The 25,013-nt window shown below is 59.4% G+C and overlaps 2 protein-coding genes across 4 annotated transcripts; both read left to right on the top strand.

The window, feature by feature from the left end:
- Nucleotides 1-465: 465 nt before the first annotated feature.
- EGR4 (early growth response 4) lies at nt 466-2,294 on the top strand. The gene is made up of 2 exons (XM_064450796.1): nt 466-604; nt 945-2,294. Exons 1-2 carry the CDS (start codon nt 466-468, stop codon nt 2,264-2,266), a joined length of 1,461 nt encoding a protein of 486 aa, XP_064306866.1. The 3' UTR covers nt 2,267-2,294.
- A 3,212-nt stretch (nt 2,295-5,506) lies between these two features.
- On the top strand, nt 5,507-22,137 carry FBXO41 (F-box protein 41). Of its 3 annotated transcripts, XM_064448817.1 has the most exons (13): nt 5,507-6,025; nt 8,267-9,196; nt 12,064-12,292; nt 12,644-12,723; nt 12,851-13,161; nt 13,312-13,553; nt 13,957-14,072; nt 14,309-14,461; nt 16,490-16,585; nt 17,575-17,693; nt 17,921-18,079; nt 18,800-18,915; nt 19,942-22,137. In XM_064448817.1, exons 2-13 carry the CDS (start codon nt 8,475-8,477, stop codon nt 20,002-20,004), a joined length of 2,406 nt encoding a protein of 801 aa, XP_064304887.1. In that variant the 5' UTR covers nt 5,507-6,025; nt 8,267-8,474; the 3' UTR covers nt 20,005-22,137. The 3 variants fall into 3 exon arrangements, with proteins under 3 accessions (XP_064304887.1, XP_064304886.1, XP_064304885.1); XM_064448816.1 differs by having other exon boundaries at nt 12,064-12,274; nt 12,851-13,553; XM_064448815.1 differs by having other exon boundaries at nt 12,851-13,553.
- Nucleotides 22,138-25,013: the final 2,876 nt, after the last annotated feature.

The raw sequence follows: 25,013 nt of genomic DNA, 5'->3' as shown, positions 1-25,013 counted from the left end.
AGAGATTTCCTTATTGGGACTCCCTAGCCTACATCCTGAGTCCATATATGGGCATTTACGTCACGGCAGCCTCACTGGGGACTCCAGAAATGGCTGCGGCGGAAGGTCGGAGCAGCCCCGCTGCAGCTATAAAGGGGGTGGCGGGGAGGGAGAGCCGGGCGTCCGGACGGGCTGCCGCTGCTGCCGGGCCCTGCCTGCGCCCCCCCGCCCCGGGACCTGCCCCCCGCCCCCCGTCCACCCACCCCCCCCGGGGCTCAGCGCCCCCCGGATCGCTCCCGGCACCCAGCCCCAGCATCATCCCGATTGCCCCAAGCTGCCCGGAGCGTCCCGCAGCCCGTCCCTGGTACCTACCCCGAGCACCCCCCGGATCAGCCCGGGCACCCCGCAGCATCCCCCGGCTCGCCCTGAGCATCCCCCGGCTCCCCCCAGCCCGGCCCCGCCGCTCCAGCCGTGCCTCCAGGGGAGATGCTCAACGTTATGGATTTCTCCTGCCCGGACCCTCTTTACTCTAAATACGAGGAGAGCTGCGAGATGAAAACAGGAGACCTGCAGGGTTTGGGGCAGCCTGAGCAGCAACTTCTGGCAGAAGCCGATTTCCTGGGAGGTAAGGGCAGGGGGGAGCCGGCAGGGATGAGGGACCCTGCTGGGAGGGGTAGCTCCAACTGGGAATCGGGCATCTCCCCATCCCCTGCCCCCAACCTGCTTCCAGCCCCTGGCTGTGGGTTCAACAGTCTGCTAACCCAGGGTGGGGGTCCTGAGGGGGTCCTTTTGGGGAAGGGGAGGTGACAGCCAGGGCTCCCTGTGTGGTCCCGGAGACCCGGCTAGGACGGGGACCTCACAGTGACGCAACATCAGCCTCCCGCTGTTCCCCCGTATCCCGCCCTCCTCCCCCCCATCCCTGCATCCCTCCATCCCTCTAACCGCCATCCCCTCTGCATCCCCAGGTGAGCTGCTGGGCACCCCGATGAGCAGCGGGGCGGTGGATTACTCCCTCCTGGGCAGCCAGCCCTCCCCTTCGCTCAGCTACACCGGCAGCTTCTTCATCAAGGCGGTACCGGAGCATCCCCAGGACCAGGAATCCCTCTTCAACCTGATGTCGGGGATCCTGGGCATCTCCCCCTTCGCCTCCTCCGAGGGCCACCAAAGGCACCTGGATGCTCTTTACCCAGAGGTGGCTCAGAGCCAGCTGGACCTTTACGCCGCCTGCCAGCCCGAAATGAACGGATCCGCCCAAACCCCCTTCCCGGAGCAGGGCTACGGCGGCTTCCCCACAGCGGAGGGTGCGCAACCCCTCCAGGCACAACCCACCTTAGGAAACACCTCGCAGTGCTTCTTCCAGCCCAAGCTCCTAGACAACAAGCAGGACATCAAGCTGCCCTCTGGTTCCCCACCCCTGGACAAATTTAAAGCTTCCTGCACCCAGTGGGAGCCCGTCACCCAGCATCAGGCCTATTTGCCCACCGGCTACCATTCTCCTGAAGCCTTCCCGGCTGGGGAGAGCAGCCAGGGGCTGTTCCACCCGCTGGCCTCCAAGATGGAAAGCGTCTTGTCCGTCAGCTGCCAGTCAGAGCTCGGCAGCCTGGCAGAGGACGCTGCCTGCTTCGGCGCCCATCTGGGCTTCGGCTGCGAGCCAGAAAACTTCCCAGCCCGTGGGGACTTTGCCGACACCAAGATCCACAACCTCCCTCCTCCGTTAATGCCGGAATTCGACGCCTCCTTGGCCCAGCCCGAAGTCCTGCCGGGTCTGCTGAGCTCTGCCGAGCTCCTCCATCCTCACCCCTCGCCCTCTGTCCCCCCCACAGACTTTTTGGGCCACGCTACCTCTTCCTCCATCCCTTCCCTGCTGCCCACCAACCCTCCTGCCTTGGCCGAGCCCAAGAAGAAGACCCGCCGGACCAAGTGCTCTTCTAAATGCTTCTGCCCGAAACCCCACGAGAAGGCTTTCGCCTGCCCGGTGGAGAACTGCATCCGGAGCTTCGCCCGCTCGGATGAGCTCAACAGGCACCTCCGCATCCATACGGGCCACAAACCCTTCCAGTGCCGCATCTGCCTGAGGAACTTCAGCCGCAGCGACCACCTCACCACCCACATCCGCACCCACACCGGCGAGAAGCCCTTCTCCTGTGACACCTGCGGCCGCCGCTTCGCCAGGAGCGACGAGAAGAAGCGCCACAGCAAGGTCCACCTGAAGCAGAAAGCCCGGACGGAGGAGAAGCTCAAAGGTTTGGGTTTCTTCTCGGTGGGTCTCTCCTTCGGGACACTGTGAAGCCCCAACCCGAGCGCTGGGAGACAGCGTTTTCCCGAGGTCCCCCGAGCATCTCACGGGAGAGCCGGGGTGGGAATATCCTCCTGGGGTGGCCCCGGAGAAGATGACAGCAGGTTGGGCCGTGCCAGGGAGGAGAGGGGCACGCGGGAGGCAGAGGCGATGCCGCGGCGCTGGACCACTGGCTGCGGAGGAGGGATGTGGCAGCTCCGGCCACCCGGAGCCATCTCCAAACTGCGGGGACTGAGTCATTTTTATAGCTCCTATTCCAAGGAGGGGAAAAAACCAAAACAAACAAAACACCAATGTACAGAAAGAAATCCCCACCAAGATGGGGGCTTTTATATACCCAAACCCACGGACATCCTGTGTTTGTAGCGACCTGACTGATTTCCCCTGCCAGCACTTTACGTGGAGCTCCCGACTGGTTATTTGGTTATTTACCGCCCGGCACCGTCGGGGGCTGCGGCTGCACCGGTCCTTTCTCCCAAAGGAGAGAGATGCCACCGGGCTCTGGCAACCGGTGCGTAACGGTCCCCTTGGAAAGGTGATGTTGTTATTATTATTATTATTTTCCTGTTTGTAAAAAAAAAAAAAAAATCTACCGAGGATATTAGAAAATTGTGTCTATTTTTCTAATTAAAGATTTGAGCTAATCTAAGCCCTCGCTGGGGTTGCTCTCTGCCTTTCAGTCCCATATAGCAGCCAACACCGGTGGTATTTCTGTTGTGTTTTTGACCTCTAGCTGCCGTGTACGGGGGGGAAAAGGTGCTTAAATAATTAGCAGGGAGAGAAAAATCAATCAGTGCAATGAGTGGGTTGGCGACCCTCCTCCCGAGCATCCCCAAATCCCCAGGGTGGGTGGTTCAGCCCAGGAAAAGGGTCTTGTCCTGGGGCAGAGCGGGGAAGGGATCCCCACTCCCCGCCAGTGGGTCTCCCTCTGAAAAGGGGAACATGGCTCTGGGTTTGTTCCGACAGGGCTGAGCCCTGGAGGGATCTGCCCTACTTGGATCCAGAGCCATGGGGTCTGCTGTGGGGACCCCAAAGCCCAGCCCAGAGCCCCCACCCTGGGCTCCTGGTCCTCCGTGGGGTGTGGCTGCCCCACGCACCCCGTCAGGCTTCACCCACAGGAAATGGGGTGAAATACAGCTCCGCTCCCCGTCTTCAACCTGGCACATCCCCAGGGCTGGAGGAGATCCAGGCACCATCAGGCAGAGGCAGGCAGGCAGGATGTGGCCCCCTGCGAAGCCAGGGGGGAGCTGTTTCCTCCCTTTCCGCATTTTAGAGAGCTGAGAGATGCTGAGTCTCCCTTCTCCTGGGACCAGCCAGCAGCCGGATGGCTCAGGAGGAGATTTTGCAGCCTGGAAAGTGCTGCTGATAGCAGATCCTCCCTCCTCCAGCATTTAAAAATCAACCAAAACTATATATTCCCAAAATCTCATCCTTCTAACAGGAGATGCTCGCTTTGGCGGGGCATTCTGGTCTTTGGTTTTAATTAACTGGGAGGAGAAGGTGCCTGTGGGAATGGAGGGAGCTGGGCAGTGGGGACCAGGTGGCACGTCCCCGGCTCGGGGCTTGGCAACCATCATCAGTGCTCAGGCATTTTGGGGATTACTGGCCTTGTCTTGCAGAAGGGGAAACTGAGGCAGGGAAGGGATGCTGAGCATGGCTGCAAATCTGCTCTCTCCGGTGGATTTTGTCCCCTCCACCAACCCTGGAGAGGGGGGATCTGCCCCCCTGCTGTGTTATGGAGGAGGGAAGTCTTCTTCCCCAGGTGCCCTCATGTCCCACAGCCCTTTGCCAACACATAGGCTGGAGCATCCTGGGGCTAAATTCCAGTTATCCCATTATATGGGCAAAATCCACTGCTTGGCACCAAGCGTGCCGTGGGGTGGGAGGACCCCATGGGGGGTAAGCTGGGGAGAGGCTGTGGGGTCCCTGAGGACTGCTAGCAGGTCTGGGATGGGGGAAGGGGCTAGAAGGAAAGCTGGCTGAGGGGGAAATCCTAAATGTCCCCTCGGACCTGTCCCTAAGAGCTCACACCTCTGATGGCACCCAAGGGTGCTCATGCCCCTCGCGTGAGCACCCACTAGCCTGAAGCATTGCTGGCCCCAGCAGCCGAACCATCCCACGTATGCGAGAGCCTGATCCCGAGCGAGGCCCACTCTGTGGGATGCAGATGACCCCAGGCACCAGAAAAAAAACCCTTTTTTCTGGAGGACACCCCACATATTGTTACTAAGGACCTCAGCACCCAAGTTTCCTTCAGGAAGGGGTGTCTTTTGGGCACCTCTCCATGGGACGTCAGCGCTTGCTGGGCAGCAAACAGCCCTGCTTTCCCCCGCGCCGCTGGCCATGCATGATGCATGAGGCCTTGATTAATACCCCTCCAAAAATGCATCAATTATTGATTCTGGGTCTGAAAGCTCTGCGAAGGCACCCGGGCTTGAGCCTTTCCCCTCTGCTCCCCCGACCGGCGCTGCTGAGGGAGGGTGGGAGGGAGGAGGGCTCCTGCCGCAGCAGCTGGGTGCAGCTGCTTCTGGGGTGGGATGGGACTGAGCACGCGTGCGGGTTTTTAGGAGAGGAGGAGCCATTGCACCCCAAAACCTGGGGCTACTCAGTGATGGGGACAACCATTCATCGCCAGGCTGGCACCATCCTGGTCCCGATGCTGCCGCCTTCCCCCACATCAGAGACAAGAAAACACGTCAGTGCTGGAGCTGGGTGCCTTTGGCACTGGGGACCAAGCTGAGGTTCAGGAGGACTGGATCAGGACCAAACCAGGGTGATCAGGGACCAGATCAGGACCAAGCTGGGATGTCTGGGGACTGTATCAGGACCAAGCCAGGGACCAAGCCAGGGTGCTTGGGGACCAGAACAGGACCAAGCTGGGGTGCTCAGGGACTGTGTCAGGACCAAACCAGGGTCCTTGCAACTGTGGGTCCAGCCCGGGTTGGAGAAGGAGCAATGCAAGTGCCCAGGCTCAGCCACACACCCCACACTGGCTGGCCCCCCTGCGGGGATGCTCTGCAGTGGTCCCAGCTGGGAGCCTGCCAGGGCCAGGGGCTTTGCTGGTGGGAGCAAGGGTGGGATTGGGAGCCAGGGGAGGTGCCGGATGAGGCCAGCGGGCTGCCGCATGGCAGCAAGGCCCGGCGGATGGCCCGCGGTGTTCGTGGGGAGACAGGCAGAGGGAGCTGTGAAGGAGGAAAGCGGCAGAGAGAAACAGTCCGGGCTCAGGCTGCAAAGGAGGAGGAGGCGGCTGCTAGCGCTCGCCCTCCCTCCTTCCCTCCATCCCTCCCTCCCTCGCCCCTGCCTTCGCCATGCATAGCCCCCCCTGAGCCCCGCAGCGCCCCAGGGACCTGCCATCCCCAGGGTGCCCAGCAGCCCTCACCCTCCTGCCACCCACCGGGGCCTTCGGCCTCTGCCCCCTTCCTCCTCCTCCTCCTCCTCCCGCAGCCACCACCCTCTCTCCTTCCCCAGGGCCTGGCTGGCATGGAGGTTCTGGCCGCAGGGAGCCGGATGCTTCCCGCGGCTCCTGCCTCCTCCCCGGGCTGCATCCCTCCTGCCTGGCATCCCTCCTCCCCGACAAAGCCCTGAGCCGCTCAGCAGCCACCTCCTTTGTGCACCGAAGCGGGTGTGCGTGCTCCGTCCCCCAGCCCAGAGCCCCCCGGCTCCCTCCGCTTGGCGGGGACGGTGGGGAAGCGGGAGAGATGCTGCCCTCGCCGGAGGAGCCAAGCACGGGAGGTCGGCGGCGAGAAGCAGGTATGGGGCGAAGCGGGATGCTGTGCTGGGAGGCGGTGGCTTGTCCCCAGGCTGCTCCTCTCCCAGGGGCCCTGGGGAGCAGGGGGATGCAGAGGGGACAAAGCCACTGCCAGCAGGTGAGGAGACACCCATCACTCCTTGCTCCGGGTGCTGGGGGGGCTAGATGCACCCTGGCTTTTCATGCCCACCTCCCACAAGCCTCCTGCGCCTCATCCCCAGCCACCCTCGCCCACCGCGGTGCCCCCACCCTGCTCCTTCCCACCCCGCTGCCATTGCAGCCTCAGCCGGGGAAGGATGGGGACCAGCGGGCACACGGCACCGGCAGCACCCGCCACCCCGGCAGCATCCGCCACCCCTCTTCTCCATCCCCCCCTTCCCTCTTCAACCAGGCAGTGGAGCTGCCTGCTGGTAATTTTTTTTTGGGGGGTGGGGGAGGACAGGAAAAAATGTTAAACAATGTGAAGAAAGGATCCATGATGAATTGCAGGTAGAGGTGGCGAAGCAGCCCGGGGACGGGTTTCACCCGCTGCTGCAATCTCCGGGCGTCCGGGAGCATTTCCCGGCTCCGGATGCCTGTGGGCTTTATTAGCGTGGCCGCAGTAGTAATGACTCCGCTAATAATTTCTTTAAATCCTGGTTATTGTTAGAGGGGGTGGGAGGGAGGAGAGGTTTTGTGGTCAGGGTGGGACCTGCCCAGGGCACGGACCAGGCGATGTGTGCATTCAGACCCACCTGGGCCAGATCCTGCCTTGGCTTCTGGCTGGGAAATACACACCGAGGCTGATCGGGTACCTCGGGGAGACGCGGGCAGGGATCCAGGCCTGAGATATCGGCGGCATGGTGCTGTGGCCCCATCCCCACGGTGGAAAACCGCTTTCTCATCCCATCAGCAGCAACCGAAGTTGCCGGCGGTGCTTTGTGTTCGCCGGGTTTCGGCCAGGCTGGCGCCGGTGGTCGCCCAAGCGGGGTTAACATGCGAGGGTGTGTTTTGTAATGACCCCAAAACACAGCCAGGCAGTTCCAGAAATCCTCCCAGCTCACCTTATTTTTATTTTTCGCATGGTTTTCTTGTCTTTACTGATTTTTCTGTTAAAAAAATGGTTTCCAAAACCTCATGGCCTGGGTTACCCTCCGAGGGGGGTGCTGAGCGGTGGGGGATGCTGCCCTGGGAATGAGCATGGATGGAGGGTTCGGTGGTGGTTTAGCACTCGCCAAGGCTGGCAGTCGTGGGGTGCAGAGGGGCTCAGAGGGGTTTTAGGGTGGTTGGAAGAACCCTTTGTGGGATATTGCAGAGGGACAAGCGAGAGATGCCCCCGCCCATGGGTGCGCTCAGTGCTTTGGGGTGAAAGCATTGCAGCAATGCACCCCGATGTGTGCTTGTGCCTCCCAGGCTGGAGGAGACCACAGTCATCTCCCAGACTGGATTTTTGCTGGATTATCCCATTTCATAAGGGTGGGGTTTTTCCCCCCCCCGCCCGATGTCTTGGAGGCTTTTGTGAGTAGAGGATAAACCAGGACCCCACAGGGATCCCCACTTGCCCAGGTGTGGGAAGCCACCATGTCCTTTGTACCACTGGGACAGCACAGCATGGGGGGGTCCCGCAGCCCCAGAGGGGATCAGCGGTGAGACCTGATGGCTGCGGTGAGGGGCTGGAGAAGTAACTAATCCTGCTGCGAGGCTGCACAGGCTGATTTAGCAAGACTGGGTCACCCTTTGCTTGGAGGAGGTGGCTCCCAGCACTCCGGCTCCAGCCCCAGACACAGGGATGCTCCTGGGCTGTGGAGGCCCCTGGCACTGCAGGGGCTTATTGCGTGGTGGTTGGGCAAGAAAGCACATGGGTCACCCCTCTGTGGCAAGCTCAGGGTGGATGGAGAGAGATTTCCTGTGGGTTGCCCACCTTCCTGATGGCTACACTCCTCCCAAACGGTTGTGTGAACCTTCCCGATGGTTGTGCACCTCCCAAGGGCTGGGGGACCTTCCCAATGGTTATGGATCTTCCCAAGGGTTGCACCTTCCCAAGGGCTGTGGATCTTCCCAAAGATTGTGCGTCTTCCCAAGGGCTGTGCACATTCCTAAGGGTTGTGCACTTTCTTGAGCATTGTGCACCCTCCCAAGGGTTGTGCATGAGTGGGAGGAACATAGGAAGGGAGGATGGAGGCGGAGACAGGACCAAGAAGGACCAAGGAGGGCCTTCTAGGGATGTGCTGTCCTTGTATCACTAATCCCCCTATCTCTTCCAGCGCCTGGCACCGGCCGATGCTGACATCCCCCCCAAGAACTGCCAGACCCTCTGCTTCTGTGCCAGGGCTCCCACCCCGCCATGCCCCAGCAGAGCCGTGGCCCCACCACCCAGGGCTCCCCAATCAATCCCGCATGCCACCAGTCCATCCATCCTACGCCATGAGCAGGGCCGTGCCGTTCCCCTGCATCAGGGCACGTAGCTGAGGGATGGCCTCGCTGGACCTGCCCTACCGGTGTCCGCGGTGCGGGGAGCACAAGCGCTTCCGCAGCCTCTCCTCGCTGCGGGCGCACCTGGAGTACAACCACACCTATGAGACCCTCTACGTCCTCTCCAAGACCAACAGCATTTGCGATGCCGCCGTCTTCCCCTTGGCCGCCGACGGGGCCCTACTGACGCCAGCCGCCCGGCGGGACTATTTTGAGAGCACTTCTTTCCAAGGCAAGGACCAGCGCTTCTCCTGCGACCTCGTCCCCGCCGAGGAGCTGGAGCCGGCCCCGTCGTCCTCTCCGTCACCCCGCTATGTCCACGAGATCGAGATCCCGCTGACGGAGATATTCACCCGGGGCAAAGCCGTGGCACCGGCACCCGCTCCACCGGCCACTATGGATGCTGCCTACGAGGAAGGCTTGGCCCGCCTGAAGATCCGCGCCTTTGAGAAGCTGGAGGTGGACAAGCGGCTGGAGAAGCTGACGGAGGAGGTGGAGCAGAAGATCGCCTCGCAGGTGGGACGGCTCCAGGTGGAGCTGGACCGCAAGAGCTCGGAGCTGGAGAAGGCCAAGCAGGAGAGCCTGAGGCTCAGCCGTGAGAAGCAGGAGCTGGAGGACCGGGCATCTGAACTGTCCCGCCAGGTGGACGTCAGTGTGGAGATGCTGGCCTCCCTCAAGCAGGACCTGGTGCAGAAGGAGCAGGAGCTGACCCGCAAGCAACAGTGAGTCCTTTGCTCCCTCTCCTGGCTGCAGGGTGGTGGGAAATCGATCCCTGGTGGTGAGCCCTGAGGAGCCCAACACCATCACCAAACCCTCAGGCCAAGTGCTAGGGCACAATCCGTGGCAATGCCCATTAGCATCATCCCTCTTCAGGTTTTGCATCTTCTCCCACGCGGGCGGTGTCCACATAGACCTGAGCCCCTCCATGTCTGCAGCCAAGCTGGGTCACGTCATGCCAGACCTTGTCCCAGAGCCGCTGGTGCCCCCAGGACATGGCCAAGCTGGGGATGGACATGGCCATCCTGCTGTCCTGCCAAGGAACATGGTGGTGGTGGCCGTGTTGCTGCAGCCCATCTCTAGTATCAGAGGGTGTCCCCCCCCACAACCAGGGCTGGGTCTTCCCCTCTGCCTCCACAGCTGAATTGTCCGGCCTTACACAACCTGAGCAGTCCCAGCGAGCTGTCCCATGGTCATCAACATGAGAGGGGACACCTTGGTCATGCCTGATTCAGGGGTTTTCTCCCAAAAGGAGGGTGGGATAGCCCAGGCAGTATGACCTCCGTTTGCTGCTAGGACTGTGGCACTGTCATCCTTGTTTTCATGCCATGTTCCCCACTCAAAACCCACGTCAACCCCAGCACTGCTCCTGGGTTTCCCCCCAGTCAAGCACTGGGTCATTTTGCCCATCGGTGTTGCTCAAGCAAACTAGACCTTCTTCCTCAGGAGTTTCTTAGCAAAGCTGGAGGCCACTGCGGGGTCCAAAGAGTCAGTGAGGAGCAGGTTAGTGAGGGATAGTCATGGTTGTGCTGGGCTGGGAGCACTGGTGGGATTCCTCAAGGTCTTCTCTTGATCCCCACCATCGTCAGCATGTTCATTAATGACTCTGACTCCAAAATAACGGCTGTGGCTCAGAAACAAGGTTCACGGGATTTGCTGGTGGTGGGGATGGTCCTGGGGTGAGGAGTGGGGTGATGCTGGGGCCAGATAAGGGCAACACCTCTTCGTTTGGATGCGTGGGGATGGGACAGGCAATAGGGAGGTTTGGGGGCTGCCATCAGCTGCCTTGTGGTGTTGCCTAGGGACATCTCAGGGTGCATGGTGGCAGGACGAGGGCACCAGAGTGGACAAGTCTGGATTAGGGCCTGGAGACATGTAAGACAGGACGGACAGAGGGTGACTGATGGGTCCAACACATCTTGTTTGGTCTGCAGTGGAACCATTACCACCTAAGAATTTGTTTTTATGCCCCAAAACTACTTCCTGCACCTCCCTTTCTTTAGATGAACCCTCCTGCCTCTTGACTGTCCCCATCAGTCCCCAAAATCCTCCAGCTGGAGTGAAAAAATCACTTGCCAGGTTGCAGAGAGAGGGTGGGAAGAGCCGCTGAAAAGAAATGGGTTTTTTTCTCAGTTGTGGGGAAATCATCGGAAATAATTTCCATTGGCACAGCCAGCTTCACCTTTCCCCAAGAACAAAACATTGCCCGGGACATTTCCCAGCCCTGCCAGCTCTGAAACACCATTGACTTCATGGGAGGCTTTTTGCTCCTGGGCTCCGTTTGCTTTGCTAGGGGTGTTTTTCCATGGGAATGAGAGAGATGCAGGTGATAACCATCAGCATCACCTTACACCCACCGTGCCAGCTCCCCATTTGCCTTCCAAATCTCTGGGGGCCCCTCGCCAAGAGCCTTCCCAAATAATTGCTGGGAAGTTCCCAGGCCCACGCTGCAAATGGCAGGTTGGGGGACAATTAGTTGGTAATTAAATGGCAGTTAATAACCAGCAGCAGGAATTTTATGTCACTAAGGGCTGCCTCCTCCTTTTTCCTTCCCGCTCCTGTGCAGACCGGTGTGGCCGGTTGTGCACGGTTGGGTGTGCGCGGTCGGGTGTGCGAGGTTGGGTGTGCACAAGACAGGCATGCAGAGCTAGGCTTGTGCATCTGCAGGGGTTCGTGGACGCTGGGTGAAGGCGTGAGAGCGTTTGTGCACGGGTGCGCGCCCACCGCCGACCGTGCGGGCGCGATCGGTGCTGGGTGTGCGTGCAACCAACTGTATGTGTGCCCGGGGGGTGTGGGTGTGCGTGTGCGTGCTCGCGATGCTGCCTGCACGCGCGCGGGCTGTGCCTGGCTGTGCACGTGTGGCGGGGTGCACGTCTGTGGGCGTGTTTTCACGGTGCTCGTGCGTGGAAGGGTGGCTCTGTGCGTGCGCGGTGGTGCTCGTGGGTGTGCACGACAGCTGTGCACATGTGCGTGCCTGCGTGTGCGTGTGTGCGCTTGCAGGGGTGCGACGGCCGGGTGGGTCTGGCTGCGTGTGTTTTCGGGACGTGTGTTCTCGCGGGGGTGTGACGGCTGCCTGTGCCGGTGTGTGCACGCCCACGTTTTGGGGAAGTGGATGAGGTGGGTGGGTGCGCGTGTGCCTGGGCACACACGTGTGCAGGGCGGGATGGGGTCGCCTTGGGTCGCTGAGCCGCTGGCACACCCCAGGCTGCATTTTGGGGGTGATATCTTCAGGTTACCCTTAAGGTCTTTCCTTTAAATCTGCCATAAATGAGGCAGGGAACCACTGCCATCCCCTTCCATCATCCCTCCACACCATCATCATCCTCCTCCCTCCACTCCATCACACTCAGGGGCCTGACTCCAGCCCTGGGAATGATGTACATCGCAGTGAAGGTGCTGGGGACATCATCCCCCCCGAGAACAAGGTGGCCACATCCCTCGTTCCCGAGCCATGCCCAGGAGCCGACTGGATGGCACAGACCCCAGTCAGGCTGATGGTGGGATGGTCCGGATGCACCTGAGCATCCTGGAGGTGCTTATCAGGAAGAGGTGGGAACGGACTGGGGTGTCAGCCACTGGTCCCTCCATGCAGGGAAGTGCTGCAGATCGACCAGTTCCTGAAGGAGACGGCCGCCCGCGAGGCCAACGCCAAGGTGCGCCTCCAGCACTTCATCGAGGAGCTGCTGGACCGGGCGGACCGGGCTGAGAAACAGCTCCAGATCATCAGCAGCAGCTGCGGCACCACCCCAAATGGCAGCCTGGGACGCTGCGGCACACCGGGGGCCAAGGCCGCCGGCCGACTGGTACCTCCGCGGGCACAGGCACGGGCACCCCTGCGGCTTCGGGCATGCACCCATGTGGCTTCTCTGATGGCTGCAGAGTGTTGAGTGGGGAGGTGTAGGGACCCCCATCTCATTCCCTGGGGGAAATGGATAATCCTGGGTAGGGGGATGCCAACTAGAAGCTGCTTTTTGGAGGGTCTGTGTGTTCATGGTGAGTGTGGGCAAGGTGCTGGGGTGATGTTGGAGATGCTCTTCTGCATCCCACTTGGGTATGGGCTCATCCCAAAATGCAGCTGGCACTGGGTGGGTCATCGGGCTCATCTTCCTTGGCTGCAGCACCCACATTCTGGGTTTTGCCACATTGGTTCCTCTTGTCCCGTCTCCCCACAGAGAGACCGGCACCCGGGGCCGGGGGCAGTCATGCATGGTCCTTACGGCGTGTCCAACCAGCGCTCCTCCTCCAGCACCGGGTGAGTCCCCTGTCCGTGCTGCCTGTTTGGGTTTTTAATGGGATGCTCATTTTTTGGCGGGCAAGGAGCTGACAGGGAGGGGATGCACACCTGGCGAGCCCTGACGTTGGGCATCCCTGTCCCCCAGGGCCTCAAGCCGGGCCAAAGCTGTGTCGCAGAGCTCGGGCTGCTACGACAGCGACAGCGCGGAGCCGTGCCCCACCGATGACACCGCCGACGGGCATCCCTACCCGGCGCGGGACAGCGCCCGGGGCTCGGGGCTGCGCCGGCAAGCCATCCAAAACTGGCACCGCCGGCCCTACCGCAACAGCACCGAGGGCGAGGAGGGCGACGTCTCCGATGTGGGCTCCCGCACCACCGAGTCGGAGGCCGAGGGCTGGGAGCCAGATGCACCCGGATCTGCCGCATCCCGACCCGCCGGCAGCTGCCGGCTGACGGGTGAGACCGCACCGGGCTCTTCTGGTGGGGTGGGAGGACAGGGAGGCTGGGAGGTGGGGGACGGGGATGGCTCCTTGGCTCTGCAAGGAGCATCCCCTCCCCGCCATCCTCCCCAGCTGCCAGTGGCAACTGGTGGTGGGTGTCCCACAGCCAGGACCAAGGGGGCTGGGGGCAAGGTGGGCCGGCTGGAGAGGGGCAGCCCGGGCCACTCCAGTGAGGTGATCAGCCCTGAGATCCTCAAGATGCGGGCGGCTCTTTTCTGCATCTTCACCTACCTGGACACCAAGACCCTGCTGCGGGCAGCCGAAGTGTGCAAGGACTGGAAGTTCGTGGCCCGGCACCCGGCCGTGTGGACACGGGTGCTGCTGGAGAACGCCAGGGTGTCCTCTAAGGTACGGGGGATAGGGATGGCACCGCCTGGCGTGAGACCCTTTGTCCAGAAAGGTGGAGCTGTGCAAACATCTCACTTGTGTTGATTGTCATGCCATTATGGTCATGGGAACACGGGTGCACACAGCTGTGTGCTTGCACTAGTGTGGCTGGATGTGTTGCACGTTCACTCGTGCATGCTTGTGGGCATGAGCTCACGTGCACACGGTTTTATGTGATTTTGTTGCACACACTTGTTGCATGACCGCTTATGTGCATTTTCACTTAGTTATGGCACACGTGTATGCAGAAATGCCCATGCGAGTGCATGTGTGTGCACAGATCTGCCCAAAGACAGCCAAGGATGGGTGGTGTGGGGTGTGCAGGGGGCATCCCCCTTGGTGATGGCCACCCCTGTCCCCCCAGTTCCTGGCCATGCTGTCTCAGTGGTGCACCCAGATGCATTCCCTCACCCTCCAAAACCTGAAGCCCCGCCAGCGAGGGAAGAAGGAGAGCAAGGAGGACTACATGAAGAGCACGCGGTGAGTCCCCGTGTCCCAGGCACCCTCTTGGTCCTCAGAGATGACGATGCTCCATGAGCCCCAACTCTATTTCCACTGACGGATGTTCATCGCGCATCAGCTCTTGCTGTGGGTTTTGGGCGTTCTGGAGCCACAGATCCTCATGGGACATGTCACCTTCCTGGGGTGGCCCTCAGGTGGCCATGGGGAGTGTGAGTGTGGGTGCGCGTGCCTGACCCAGCCTCCATCCCTGGCAGGGGCTGCCTGGAAGCCGGGCTGGAGTCCCTGCTGAAAGCCACGGGCAGCAACCTGCTCATCCTCCGCATCTCGCACTGCCCCAACGTGCTGACGGACCGCTCGCTCTGGCTGGCCAGCTGCTACTGCCGCGCTCTGCAGGCTGTCACGTACCGGTAAGGATGGCCACCAGCATCCCCCCCTTGCCCATGGGCTCCATGTGGTTCCCTGGCTGGGAGAAGGCTGGGAACATCCACGGGATGTGCTGGGACTCCTCTGATGCCCATCCCCATTCCCTGTCAGAACACAGCCCGTCTGGCCAGGTGCGAAGGACCCACCTTTCCATGTTCCCAGCTCAGCGGCAGCCCCAGTGTCCCCAGTGCAAGCTGTCATTGCAACTCTTATCCTCTTCTGGCATGTTCCCATGCAGATGTTTCCCTTCCAGCTCTGATTCCCACTGTCCCGTTACTGATCTCACCCCAGCTGGAGGCGTGACCAGGGTCTTGGTACAGAAACACTGCTTTATGTTAGAGAAGGGTGAAGAAGAGGTGCACCAACACCGGGGCCCAGAGAGGTCCCACCTGACTATGACCCCCTGATAAAGGCTTCTAATGGGGAGAAGAGACCTCAGGGTCCCTCTGTCCTGGGAGGGAGGAACAGCTCTGCCACAGGATTGCTAAGACCCAGCTTGGAGACCTTGCCCAAGAGCAAGGACACAAGGCCCGTGATGGTGTAGGTCCTGGAGGAGGTCACAGGTCCTGGAGGAGATCACTCACTGCTCCTTGGTCTTGGCCACCTTCCGAAGGGCTCTGCCTCCCGTGGAGGCAGGATTTACTTTCCTACACTCTCAAGGAGGATGATCCTTGTTCCACTGTGCCCTGCAGACAACAGCTTCAGCCTCTGCATCCATTTCACCTGCAGCCAATGGGTGTCCTCATCCAACCTACGATGGAGAATCCTTCAGGTGGGAAAGCACACCCGGCCAGCTCCTCCACATTGGACCAAGAAAGCTCAAACACGGCTCTGATCTGGGGATCCCGCACCATGAGGCAGCCCAGTGCTGCTGGGTTTAACCCAAAGACCCCTCCCTCAGCCCTTCCAGGGGCGTTAGAGCAAGCCCGAGCACTCCTGGCACATTGCTAACCTGTGACTCTGACTCATGCTGTAATTAACCTGCCATGCTTGCAAGGGGCTCTTGGCAGGCGTCTTCAGTGGAGATGTGTGAAATGCTCAAGATAACACCCATCACTTATTTTTAGGCTTGCTTGAAGTTTTCAAGTAGGTCATTTAGAGTTAGGAAGTGCAACCTCGGTCTTCGGGAGGAAGCCCAGTGTGACGAAGGGGCCTCTGTCTGGGCTGGCAGCATCAGAATGATGCTGTCTGACATCTCTGCTCCATTCACTCGATGCAGGGAGCTGATGGCAGAGAAAACTCCTCTGGGCCAGTGGCACAAATGCCGGGTGGGCAGGCAGCGTGTCTGCGCCTGATCGGTGCCGTGACTCAGCCTACACCTCCACCATGCCCCTGCACAAATCCAGTAGTACCCCATGAGGTCTGTTCTGACACCTCCAAAAACACCAAGGAGGAGCCCACAGCGAAACTCTGCAGTGACATTTGGCCAACAGGATGGAGAGTACGCGGAGCTGGTACAGAGGCCATGGAGCAGCCACTGCCCTTGGCTGGAAGTTACCGCCCATCAGATGAAACGTCCTTACCACCTCCAGGCACCTGCCCCATCCAGACTGGGCAGGTGGCAAGTGAAACCAACCCAATGAGACCTCCAGGGATGCTATATTTGCTCTGCAAGGGTACACAGCCTGGCAGTCTCAGTTCAATCAATTGCCACCTTTGCATCTGGAAAACTTCTGCCCTCACCTTCAACCCCACCTTCAACCACCAACCTCACCTTCAGCCTTTACCTTCAGCCTTACTTCATCTTCAGTCTCACCTTCAGCCTCACCCTCTTCCATTTTTCTTGATATTGCACATCTGTAGGCACAATTCCAGACAGAAATGCCTTCAGCCTTCCTGCTTGGGTTGGTGCTGGGACTGTCTGGTTCACGGGCGGATCGTGGGTTATAAATAATGACCAGACTTGTACCTGCAGGTGCAGAGAGATGGAGCAACATGGAGGCTGCAGACACAGCCCCCAGGGCAGCATCACTGCCGGTGGGGGCCACCGTGTGTCCTCTGTGTTGTTCCAGGAGTTCTACGGACCCTGTGGGTCATGAAGTCATCTGGGCCCTTGGAGCAGGTTGCAGGGACATCATCTCCCTCCAGGTCGCACCTCTGCATCCATGGTAAGAAGCTTGTTAGGAGGAGGCCAGGCTGAGTGTGAGGGGCACCAGTGGGCTGGAAAGAAATTGGGTGACAGATTCTGATTTGCTCATGGAATGGGCAGCAATCCTGGAAGCGAGTTTGGAGGACCAGAACCTGGGAGCATTTGGGCATAAGCACCTCCCTGCTGAGCCAGGATGTTTCCAGGGAGGCTGCTAACACCAGAGATGAAAGGGGAGCTGTGGCGGGTCTAGTAAGTGATGCTGAACATCAAACGCTTGTCTGAGCTCCTCACTGCTCATATAACAGCAGACTGAAGGGCCTGGATGTTTTTAAAAGGGTGTCAAGTCGCTGCTTAGTGAGATGACTGCAGTTGCTCTTGCTTTGGAAGAGCATTCTGGTGGCAGGAAGATGCTGGTAGCTCTCCCCCCCCCCGCAACATCTGGGTGCCCAGGAGTTCATGGCTCACAGAACAGGTCACTTGGCTCCTCACCTCCACGCCGTGGGGCTGCCTCCTGCGCATTTCTTCTTGTCCTGGGAGGTTTGTTGCAATGTCATGTTCCCCATCAGCCTGGATCGAGGTGTACAGAGGGGGATGTCTCTTAGCAGAAGAAGCTGGATGTCAAGTCCCTGATGGCTTGTGTCTTTCCTGGGGGAAACACCACATGGCATGTAGGCTTCTCCATCTGAGCTGGAGTTCCAGGCTCCTGCTACTGGTTTGATCACTGCAAGCAACAGAGTTCAGGGCCTGATTCAGACCTCTAAAGGAGGACAGTCTGGGGCAGAGGGACTCCACTGAGTGCATGGACCTGCCCTGTCCTGGTTGCAGCACAGCCCAGGATGGTTGCTCAGATGGAGACATCTGCTCTGGAGACACCTCCTTACAGAGTGCAACCCCCGGGTTGGTGGGGTGGGAGAGGTCCCAACCCCACGCCACTTGCAGGAGCGCTCGGGGAGAGGGGGGGATCTTTTCTGCCAGCCCTCCCCAGCTCTTTCTTCTTCACCTCCCCAGCCAGCAGCCGACGCGTTTCAGCAACCGCTGCCTTCAGATGATCGGACGGTGCTGGCCGCACCTGCGGGCGCTGGGCATTGGAGGGGCAGGCTGCGGTGTCCAGGGACTGGCATCCTTAGGTAGGCAGCTCTCCTCTGATGGGGCAAGGGGAAAGGGACCTTGCTGGAGGCAGGGTGTACCCCTAGGAGATGTCCCATGGGGATCTCAGCGGAGAAGCCCACCCCGAGGACCGTGGATGCACCCTGGCCCTCCTTGCTGCCACCCATCTCTCCTACCACCCCTTTCCCATCGGCTGTCCTCATCTCTTCCCCGTGGGGCGCTGATGGCGGGTGCTCTGTCCTTCCAGCACGAAACTGCATGCGGCTTCAGGTCCTGGAGCTGGACCACGTGGCGGAGATCAACCAGGAGGTTGCAGCAGAGGTGTGTCGAGAGGGGCTGAAGGGGCTGGAGATGCTAGTGCTGACCTCCACACCAGTCACCCCCAAAGCCCTGCTGCACTTCAACAGTGAGTAGCAATGCCGCAGGGAGTGCAGAGCATTGTCCATTGACCAAAGGGCCACCAGATATCCAAATCCATGAACCAGACCCTGCCTTCCAGCCCCACCTGCAGGAACCCACCTCCAGCACTGGAAGGTGCTGGGAGCCCTGTGGTGGAAGGTTTCTAAGAGGGGATCCAACAGCCCCCTGCCAAGGATGGGTTAAGAAAAGCTGATCTTGCCTTGGGCCGTAGGGAGGATGGAGACACTCCCTCCGTGCTCCCTGGAGTGTAATCGAGGCCTCAATGTCAGTGGCACACCTGAGGTTCACCCTGGTGTGTCTGAGTTGGGAGTCACGCCATTTACTGAAGCCATTTGCCAGGACGGGAGCTCTGGGGGGAAAGAGGTCTGCAGCCAGCAGGAGGGAGTGTCTGAGGAGCCGTTCCTGGTGGCCATGGCACATGGGACTTGCTGGGAACCCACCCCTCTGGGTGGAAGAGTAAGGGTTTCCCAAGAAAGTGGTAGGACTGCTGATTTGGGACAGGACAATCAGGGACCATCTCGTAGACGATCGTCCTCCCTGCAGAGGTCTTGGTCACCAAAAGTGGGTCTCCTCCATCTTCAGGGTGAGGTTTTCCCAAATGCCTAAGGCCTTGAGGAGCACTGGGTGGGTTTTAGGGTCCCCCCTGGCTGCGGGGAGGCTATCTCCCCATCAGGTATGGCAAGGCCAGGGCTATCTCTGCCCCCAGGTGTGTGCCGGAACCTGAAGTCCATCGTCGTGCAGGTGGGCATTGTGGACTACTTCAAGGAGCCCCACAGCCCTGAAGCCAAGAAGATGTTTGAAGAAATGGTGAACAAACTCCAGGTAAAGGAATTCATTCCCAGGTCACCGTGTGTCACCAGTCTCATGTCCCCATGAGGTCTGAGGACAAATTCTTGCCCACCGCTGATGCTCCTCAGAAGATAATGTTTTAGCTCACTAGGGACATCCTGAAGGCTCGCTATCCTTCAAACACACATGCCCTAAAGGCTGAAATAAGATCTAACATTCGCATTGCTTTAACCAGGACTGCTTCTCTATGGGTCTCTTCTCCAGGGACAGAAAAGGGCTGTTGCCTCCTTTGCAGGGCCACTTAGTTGCCAAACACAGCGAAGTGATTTAAAATCTGCCTGTGAAAGCAGAAATAGGGCTAATTTTAGTTAGGCTGAGTTTCAGACCTTGCTCTGCTTGTGATGCTCAGCAGGGCTTGGGCTGTCCTTGATCTCTTCGGGGGGGGGTCTCCGAGGCAGCCATCCCCAGCCGTGTCCAAGGGGGAAAATAGGTGCCTCCATTTCTCTTCATCCTCTGGCTGACTTCATCCTGCAGCGGGCTGGGCTCCCGTGGGGGCATAAGGCAAAACTCCCATGAGATGCAAAGCAGGACCTGGGGATGGAGGCCCACCAGTGCAGTCGGATGGGGTCAGAAGGCTCACGCGGCTCCTGCTCCACCGCCAAGCCGTGGCATGGGAACAACAGTGGGCAGCAAGGCAGACCCACCTCCATCCCCAGGCTCTTCAGAGAGGAGTCTTGTGTGGCCACCCACTGCCGTGCTTTGCAAAGCCCCTGCATGTTGACGCCGTCTGCCCCAAACTACTACTGTCCTTTGGAAACAGTGGTTTTAACCAAGCAGAAACCAAATCCAGAGATAGCTTTGTGGGCATGGGAGTAAGAGGTGTTGAGCCGGTCCTGCAAGGAAGCCAAATCCCCGTGGGATGCAGTGATGGGGATGGGACCGGGGTGGACCCCTTCCTATGGTGGGGATTCGAGATATCCTCTGCTCTCTGTTGCTCAACTTGTGGGGCAGCAAGACTGCCAGGTCCTGCACCGACCGCGCTCTCTGCTCCTCTTCCAGGCCCTGAGGAAGAGACCTGGCTTCTCCAAGATTTTACACATCAAAGTGGAAGGAGGCTGTTAGACCTTCAGGGAACCACAAAGCACATTCCCTCCTCTGCCCGGCGGAGCCAGAGGCCTCGCGAAACCAAACCCACCGTCCACCGCTCATCCATTGCTGGACCTGGAGCACGGAGACGCTGGTCCATGCACAAAAAAACCCCAGACTCTTGCAGGCCTTAGTGACTGCCAGCCGGCGCTCATCCCCAGGGCCAGCTCACGGGCGAGAAGGTGCTACTTAAGGAATTTTTTTGGCTGCCCCAAGAGGCAGGGCTATGCTCTTTCCTGGGAGGGAAGATGGCTTCGAACCCCTCGTGGCTGCTCATTGCCAAGGATCCTTGTTTGGGGAATGCCTTTTTCTTCGAACTCTCTTTCTGGAGTGGGGAGGGTTTGCTGTTTGATGGTGTGGAAGCTGAGGGTGGCTCATCCCATCCCTGCGGGCTCTCTGCAGAGCGCCGGGCTCGGCGCCGCTGCATCATGGCTGGACCATCCCCGTCCTCTCCGTAGGCTCATGGATGTTGGGCGGGAAGGGGCCGTTCCTCCAGAGGAAATGGTGCCCAGCATTCCTGCAGGGTTTCCGCTCGTTTTCATTTCATTTGTTTAACGGAGGGGCACCCAAACCTGGGTAAACACTGCCCAGAAACCAGCAGCCACGACAGCACAAGCTGGGATGCCAGAGCTGCATCTCGGGGGCTGTAGGAGCCAGAGGACACCAGGAGTGGTGGTCGCTCTTCCAGAGGTTTCCAGCCTCACCTCCTCTCCACCCAGACCTTCCTGCCAAGGCAATAAACCATCTCCAAAATCCTCGTCCACCAGGAAACACGGGTCATGCTTCTGTCCCCACCAACATCCACCACCCGCTCAGGTTTCCTCCGGAGCGAGTTGTCCCATGAGGAGAGAGGGACTGGCATGGGACACCCACATTTGCCATCTCATCACCTTGCTGAGCAGCTTGAAGGAGAAACCCAGGTCAAATTGTCCCAAAATCCAAAGCTGCTGGTGAAAATGTCAGCCCAACTGCCCTATGGCCACGGCTTTTTTTTTAATTCTGCTTTTTTCTTCTGGCTGTCTTCTGCCTGCAAGGACATCATCCCTCCCAAAATACCTTTCTTTTTCCAAAGGAAGAGGCTTTTGAAAGGCATCCAGCAGGGTCAGCACCCTCCACCCCGGGGAGAAGGTGCCAGGAGGTGCCCACGCCATGGGGAACACCCATCACAGCACTGCCAGCAGCAGGGACACACCGGCCTTAACCACAGCCCCCTGCCACCCCCAGCCCCAACCAGGTGTGCTTCGACCCGACGTGCTGAGCTGAGAGGGGCTGACTGGGAAAAGCAGATTTTTGGGGGTTTGTCCTCTTCTCTGGACCGTTGCTGGAGGTTTCAGTGCCTGTTGGCCAGCGTGGCTGTGAGAAGACAGCCGTTCCCGGCGCACCTCCCCTTCCTCCAGCCCTCCCAGGGCGATGGGCTGCCTTGGAGCTTCCCCCCACCCCCAGGAGGGAGGAGGTTGCAGACCCATCCTGGTACCACCTTCCTCATCCACATCACGAGAGCTGCAGACCTCAGCCGGGGACTCCCAGCATGCCAACAGCCCCCAATAGAAAATAAAATGTATTCCAAATCGCTGAAGCTGGTGGTGGGCTGGAGGCAGCTCTGGGGTCTCCAACCCCAGAAGGCACCTGAGGAGACCATGTCATCCTCCCCTCATCCCCTCTGTGCCATCTCCTCCGAAGCAGGGTAGGGGGCCATAACCCCCCATTTGAAGCACCTCCGTTCCCCCACTGATGGCAGCTTTCCAGGAGAAGGCTGTTCCCCGTATGCACAAAATATGGGAGCGCAAAAAAATACCTGCAAGAAATTACCGCGTCCCACCATGCCACCACAGGCAGCATTGGACGAGCTCCCCGGCACTGGGGGTGAGCTCCCCGTCGTGCCCGCGGTGGGTTTACCTCCACCCCGGGGAGGCTGAGACATGCGTGATCCAGGGGCAAGAGGAGCGAGGGATGCCCCGACCAGCAAAAAACCAAACACCCAGCAACAGCTACAGTCCCCCGGGGACCACCCGGCCACCATCCCACGAACACGGTCCCAGAGGAGATGTTACCATTTGAAACAGCGCAGAGACTTGCGAAATTCCCTTAAAAAAAAAACAAAACAACAAAGTAAGTATTTATTTCTATAAAGAAAAGAAGAAAAAAAAAAAAGATTTTAAAGGAAAATTATATACTCAGCATGTTTATACACTCTATGCTTAATGACTATCGTGTTGGAGAGTCGTGTCCGAAGACTGAAGGTGGCTGCTCCGGGTTTGCTGCTAGCCCGTGCCCGGCCCCTCACCCGCTCCACCGGGCCGTGGGAGAGGCGAGGACGGGGTGATGGAAAGCAGGGGGAGATGCTGAGGACTCTTGGAGAAACCGTCTGTGCTCGCCAGAGAGGCCGGAGCGGCCGCCGGTGGTTGTGTCTGCTGGTGGCCGCGGTGGCGAGGAGCGTGGGTGGGTGGGTGACGTTCCCCTCCCCCCGCTGCCGTGAGGGTTTTGTAAGTCACGGCAGGACAACCCGAACTCGGTGCCTCGGTGTGTCGCCCAGACCAGACCAAACCATCCGCCCCACCCCGCTGGGGCATTCCCAAAAAGTCCAACTTTTTGCCTTTTTGCTTAGCAAAGCCCCGTTTTTACAAAAATCCTGCAATGACACAAGACCTTGAGCAGGTTCAAGGATTAGAACATGGAAAGTGGGTTTTTTTCCCCATTTTGCCTGGGCTTGGATGGGTCACTTCCTTCTCCTCCTCCTCCTCGGCTGGGGATGAAGGCGGCTGGCACAGTGACACAGGCTTGGTGGTAATGAGAGCCCTGCCTCTCCCTGGCCCTGCCGGTGGCTCCTAATTGCCCAGGTTGTTAATGGCAACGAGCTCATTAACGGCTCCGTATTTCTTCCACTGAAATGTCATATTGATGGTTTCCCTGCTGCTTTCCCTCCCCGTCTTGCCGACGCGTGGCCCCCGTTGGCTCCCCCCCAAGCCCTCATCGCTCACCACCATCCCTACGGATGCTCGGGTGCCGCCGCCTGTGACCGTAGGATTCACCATGTTGGTCGTAGGGTTTCATCCCCATTTCCTCTGGAAATGATGGAGATGCACAGAAATACCAAATCCTCTGGGAAAGCCTTGAAATCACACAGTGTATTCAGGTGCTGGTAGGGAAGGGACTGCTGTAGTGGGAGCTCAACCCCATACTAGACCCTAGTGAAGCCCCAGAGGGGCTCTGCGATGACAATCCCCAGCAAAAGCCACGGCACAGCTGCCTGACCGGGAGCGAGCATCAGCAGCGAGCAGCTCGGGGTCACGGCGATGACCGGATCTGACGGGGGCTGGATGGACGGTGCTGCCGGTTCCTGCCAGACCTGGTTCCCACGGGACCAGTTTTGGGGGAATTTTCCCTTTTCTAGCGAATTTGCCCGAAGTTTCCCCCTGGCCAACGCTCGCAACATTCCTCCTCTCTTTAATTTGGGTGCCGGTCAGGGATCTCGAGAGGAACACCACCAGCAAAGCCAGCTCGGGAGCTAAATTTATCGCAAATCCATGTTTTTCCGTCTCACTCGTGTGTGGGGTTTTGCTCGTCACCCACCGCGCCGCGCCCCCAGGAGCCGGGGATGCTCCGGGCACCGGCTGCCTCCTCCCGCCTTCACCCCTGCGCCCCCGGCTTGCCGGGGTCCGGGGGTGCGAGGGCTCCGGGAAGGGGGGAACCCCACCACGGTGGTTCGATCCAAGGAGGCTTTTAAACCTCTTTATCAAGCAAAGAAGGCAAGAACAAAAATCCCACCTCTCGCCGTCTGTCACCCACGGCACGGCCGCGGCCGGGTCTCGGCCGGATTGTTTGGATCCTCCAAAAGGCTCCGAATTTGGTGAAAACACAACAAAAAAAAAACCATGAAAAATGTTGGTAAAGGCTCTTAAAGCGGTTAAACAACGTTTTATCTCAGTTTTTAGAGGATCCCACCCCAAGAGCTGGCGCATCGCTTCCGCCTCTCATTTTGGGTTAAAAGCCTGCAGGTTGGGGTGGAGGAAAAGCATGTGGGAATCGGTGCCAAGTGACAAAACGCTTTAAAAGTTAAAAAAAGGAAAGGGAGCGGGGAGATTTTAGCAACCGGAGGCGATTTGTTGCGACCGAAGCGGGGTGTTGTTGCCGGGTGAGCGACCTTCCCCATCGGTGGGAGGCAAAATAGTCCCCGCGGTGGGTGAAACGGGCCCTCCTGCCCCAAGGAAAAGCTGCTTCGCGTCCTTCCCTGGCACGCAGGAGCAAGGAGAGGAGGGAAAACTGCCCAAAAGCAGGAAAAAACGGGAAAGTTTTTTATTCTTTTTTTTTTTCTGATCCAGCCTCGGGTTTGAGCCCCGTGGAGGCGGCGGGGCGGGGGGCCGAGGCGGGCTGGGGCCGGGGACAAGCGGGTGCAATGGTGCGGGAGGGCGGGGTGGCTCCGGGGAAGCGAGCGCGGTAACGCACACTTTGCTTAGAGATAATCAGAGGGCGCGCTCCCCGCGGGGAGAGAAATCTACATATATATAGGTAGATGTATCTATATATATACAGGAATCACAATCATTTCCCTAAAGCGCTTCGCGGCGGCGGTTCCTCCAGCGCAAGCTCAGCCCCCGTGAGCGATTTCCACGGGGCCCTGTACAGCGACCTCCCCCTTCCCGAAGGGTAGCAAGTTTGCCTCCTAAGTTATTTTTTTAAAATCTATATAAATTTAGGTCTATTTTAGTCTTTCGCAGCGATGTGCCAGTGTCTGGAGAACCAAACACCCCTTTTTTTCCCCCCCTTCCCCAGCCCCGCGGTCCCTTGATGTTAAATCAGGTCTTCGATGCTAAATCTGCCGGGGGGGCTGCCCTGGAGGAGGGGGAGCGGCGGGGATGGGGTCGGGGGGAGGTTTTGGGGGGGTTTGTCGGCAGCAGGGTCCAACCGCGGCCGCGGGGGGCAAGCGGGCGAGGCGGCGGCTGCCACCCGTCGGCCGTGGGGGACCGTGATTTTAGCACTTTGGTTGG

This window comes from Phalacrocorax carbo, chromosome 4 (assembly GCF_963921805.1).
Source record: "Phalacrocorax carbo chromosome 4, bPhaCar2.1, whole genome shotgun sequence".
NCBI lineage: Eukaryota > Metazoa > Chordata > Aves > Suliformes > Phalacrocoracidae > Phalacrocorax > Phalacrocorax carbo.
Note: the sequence above shows the minus strand (reverse complement) of the source record. Positions and strands in the feature narration are given on the sequence as shown.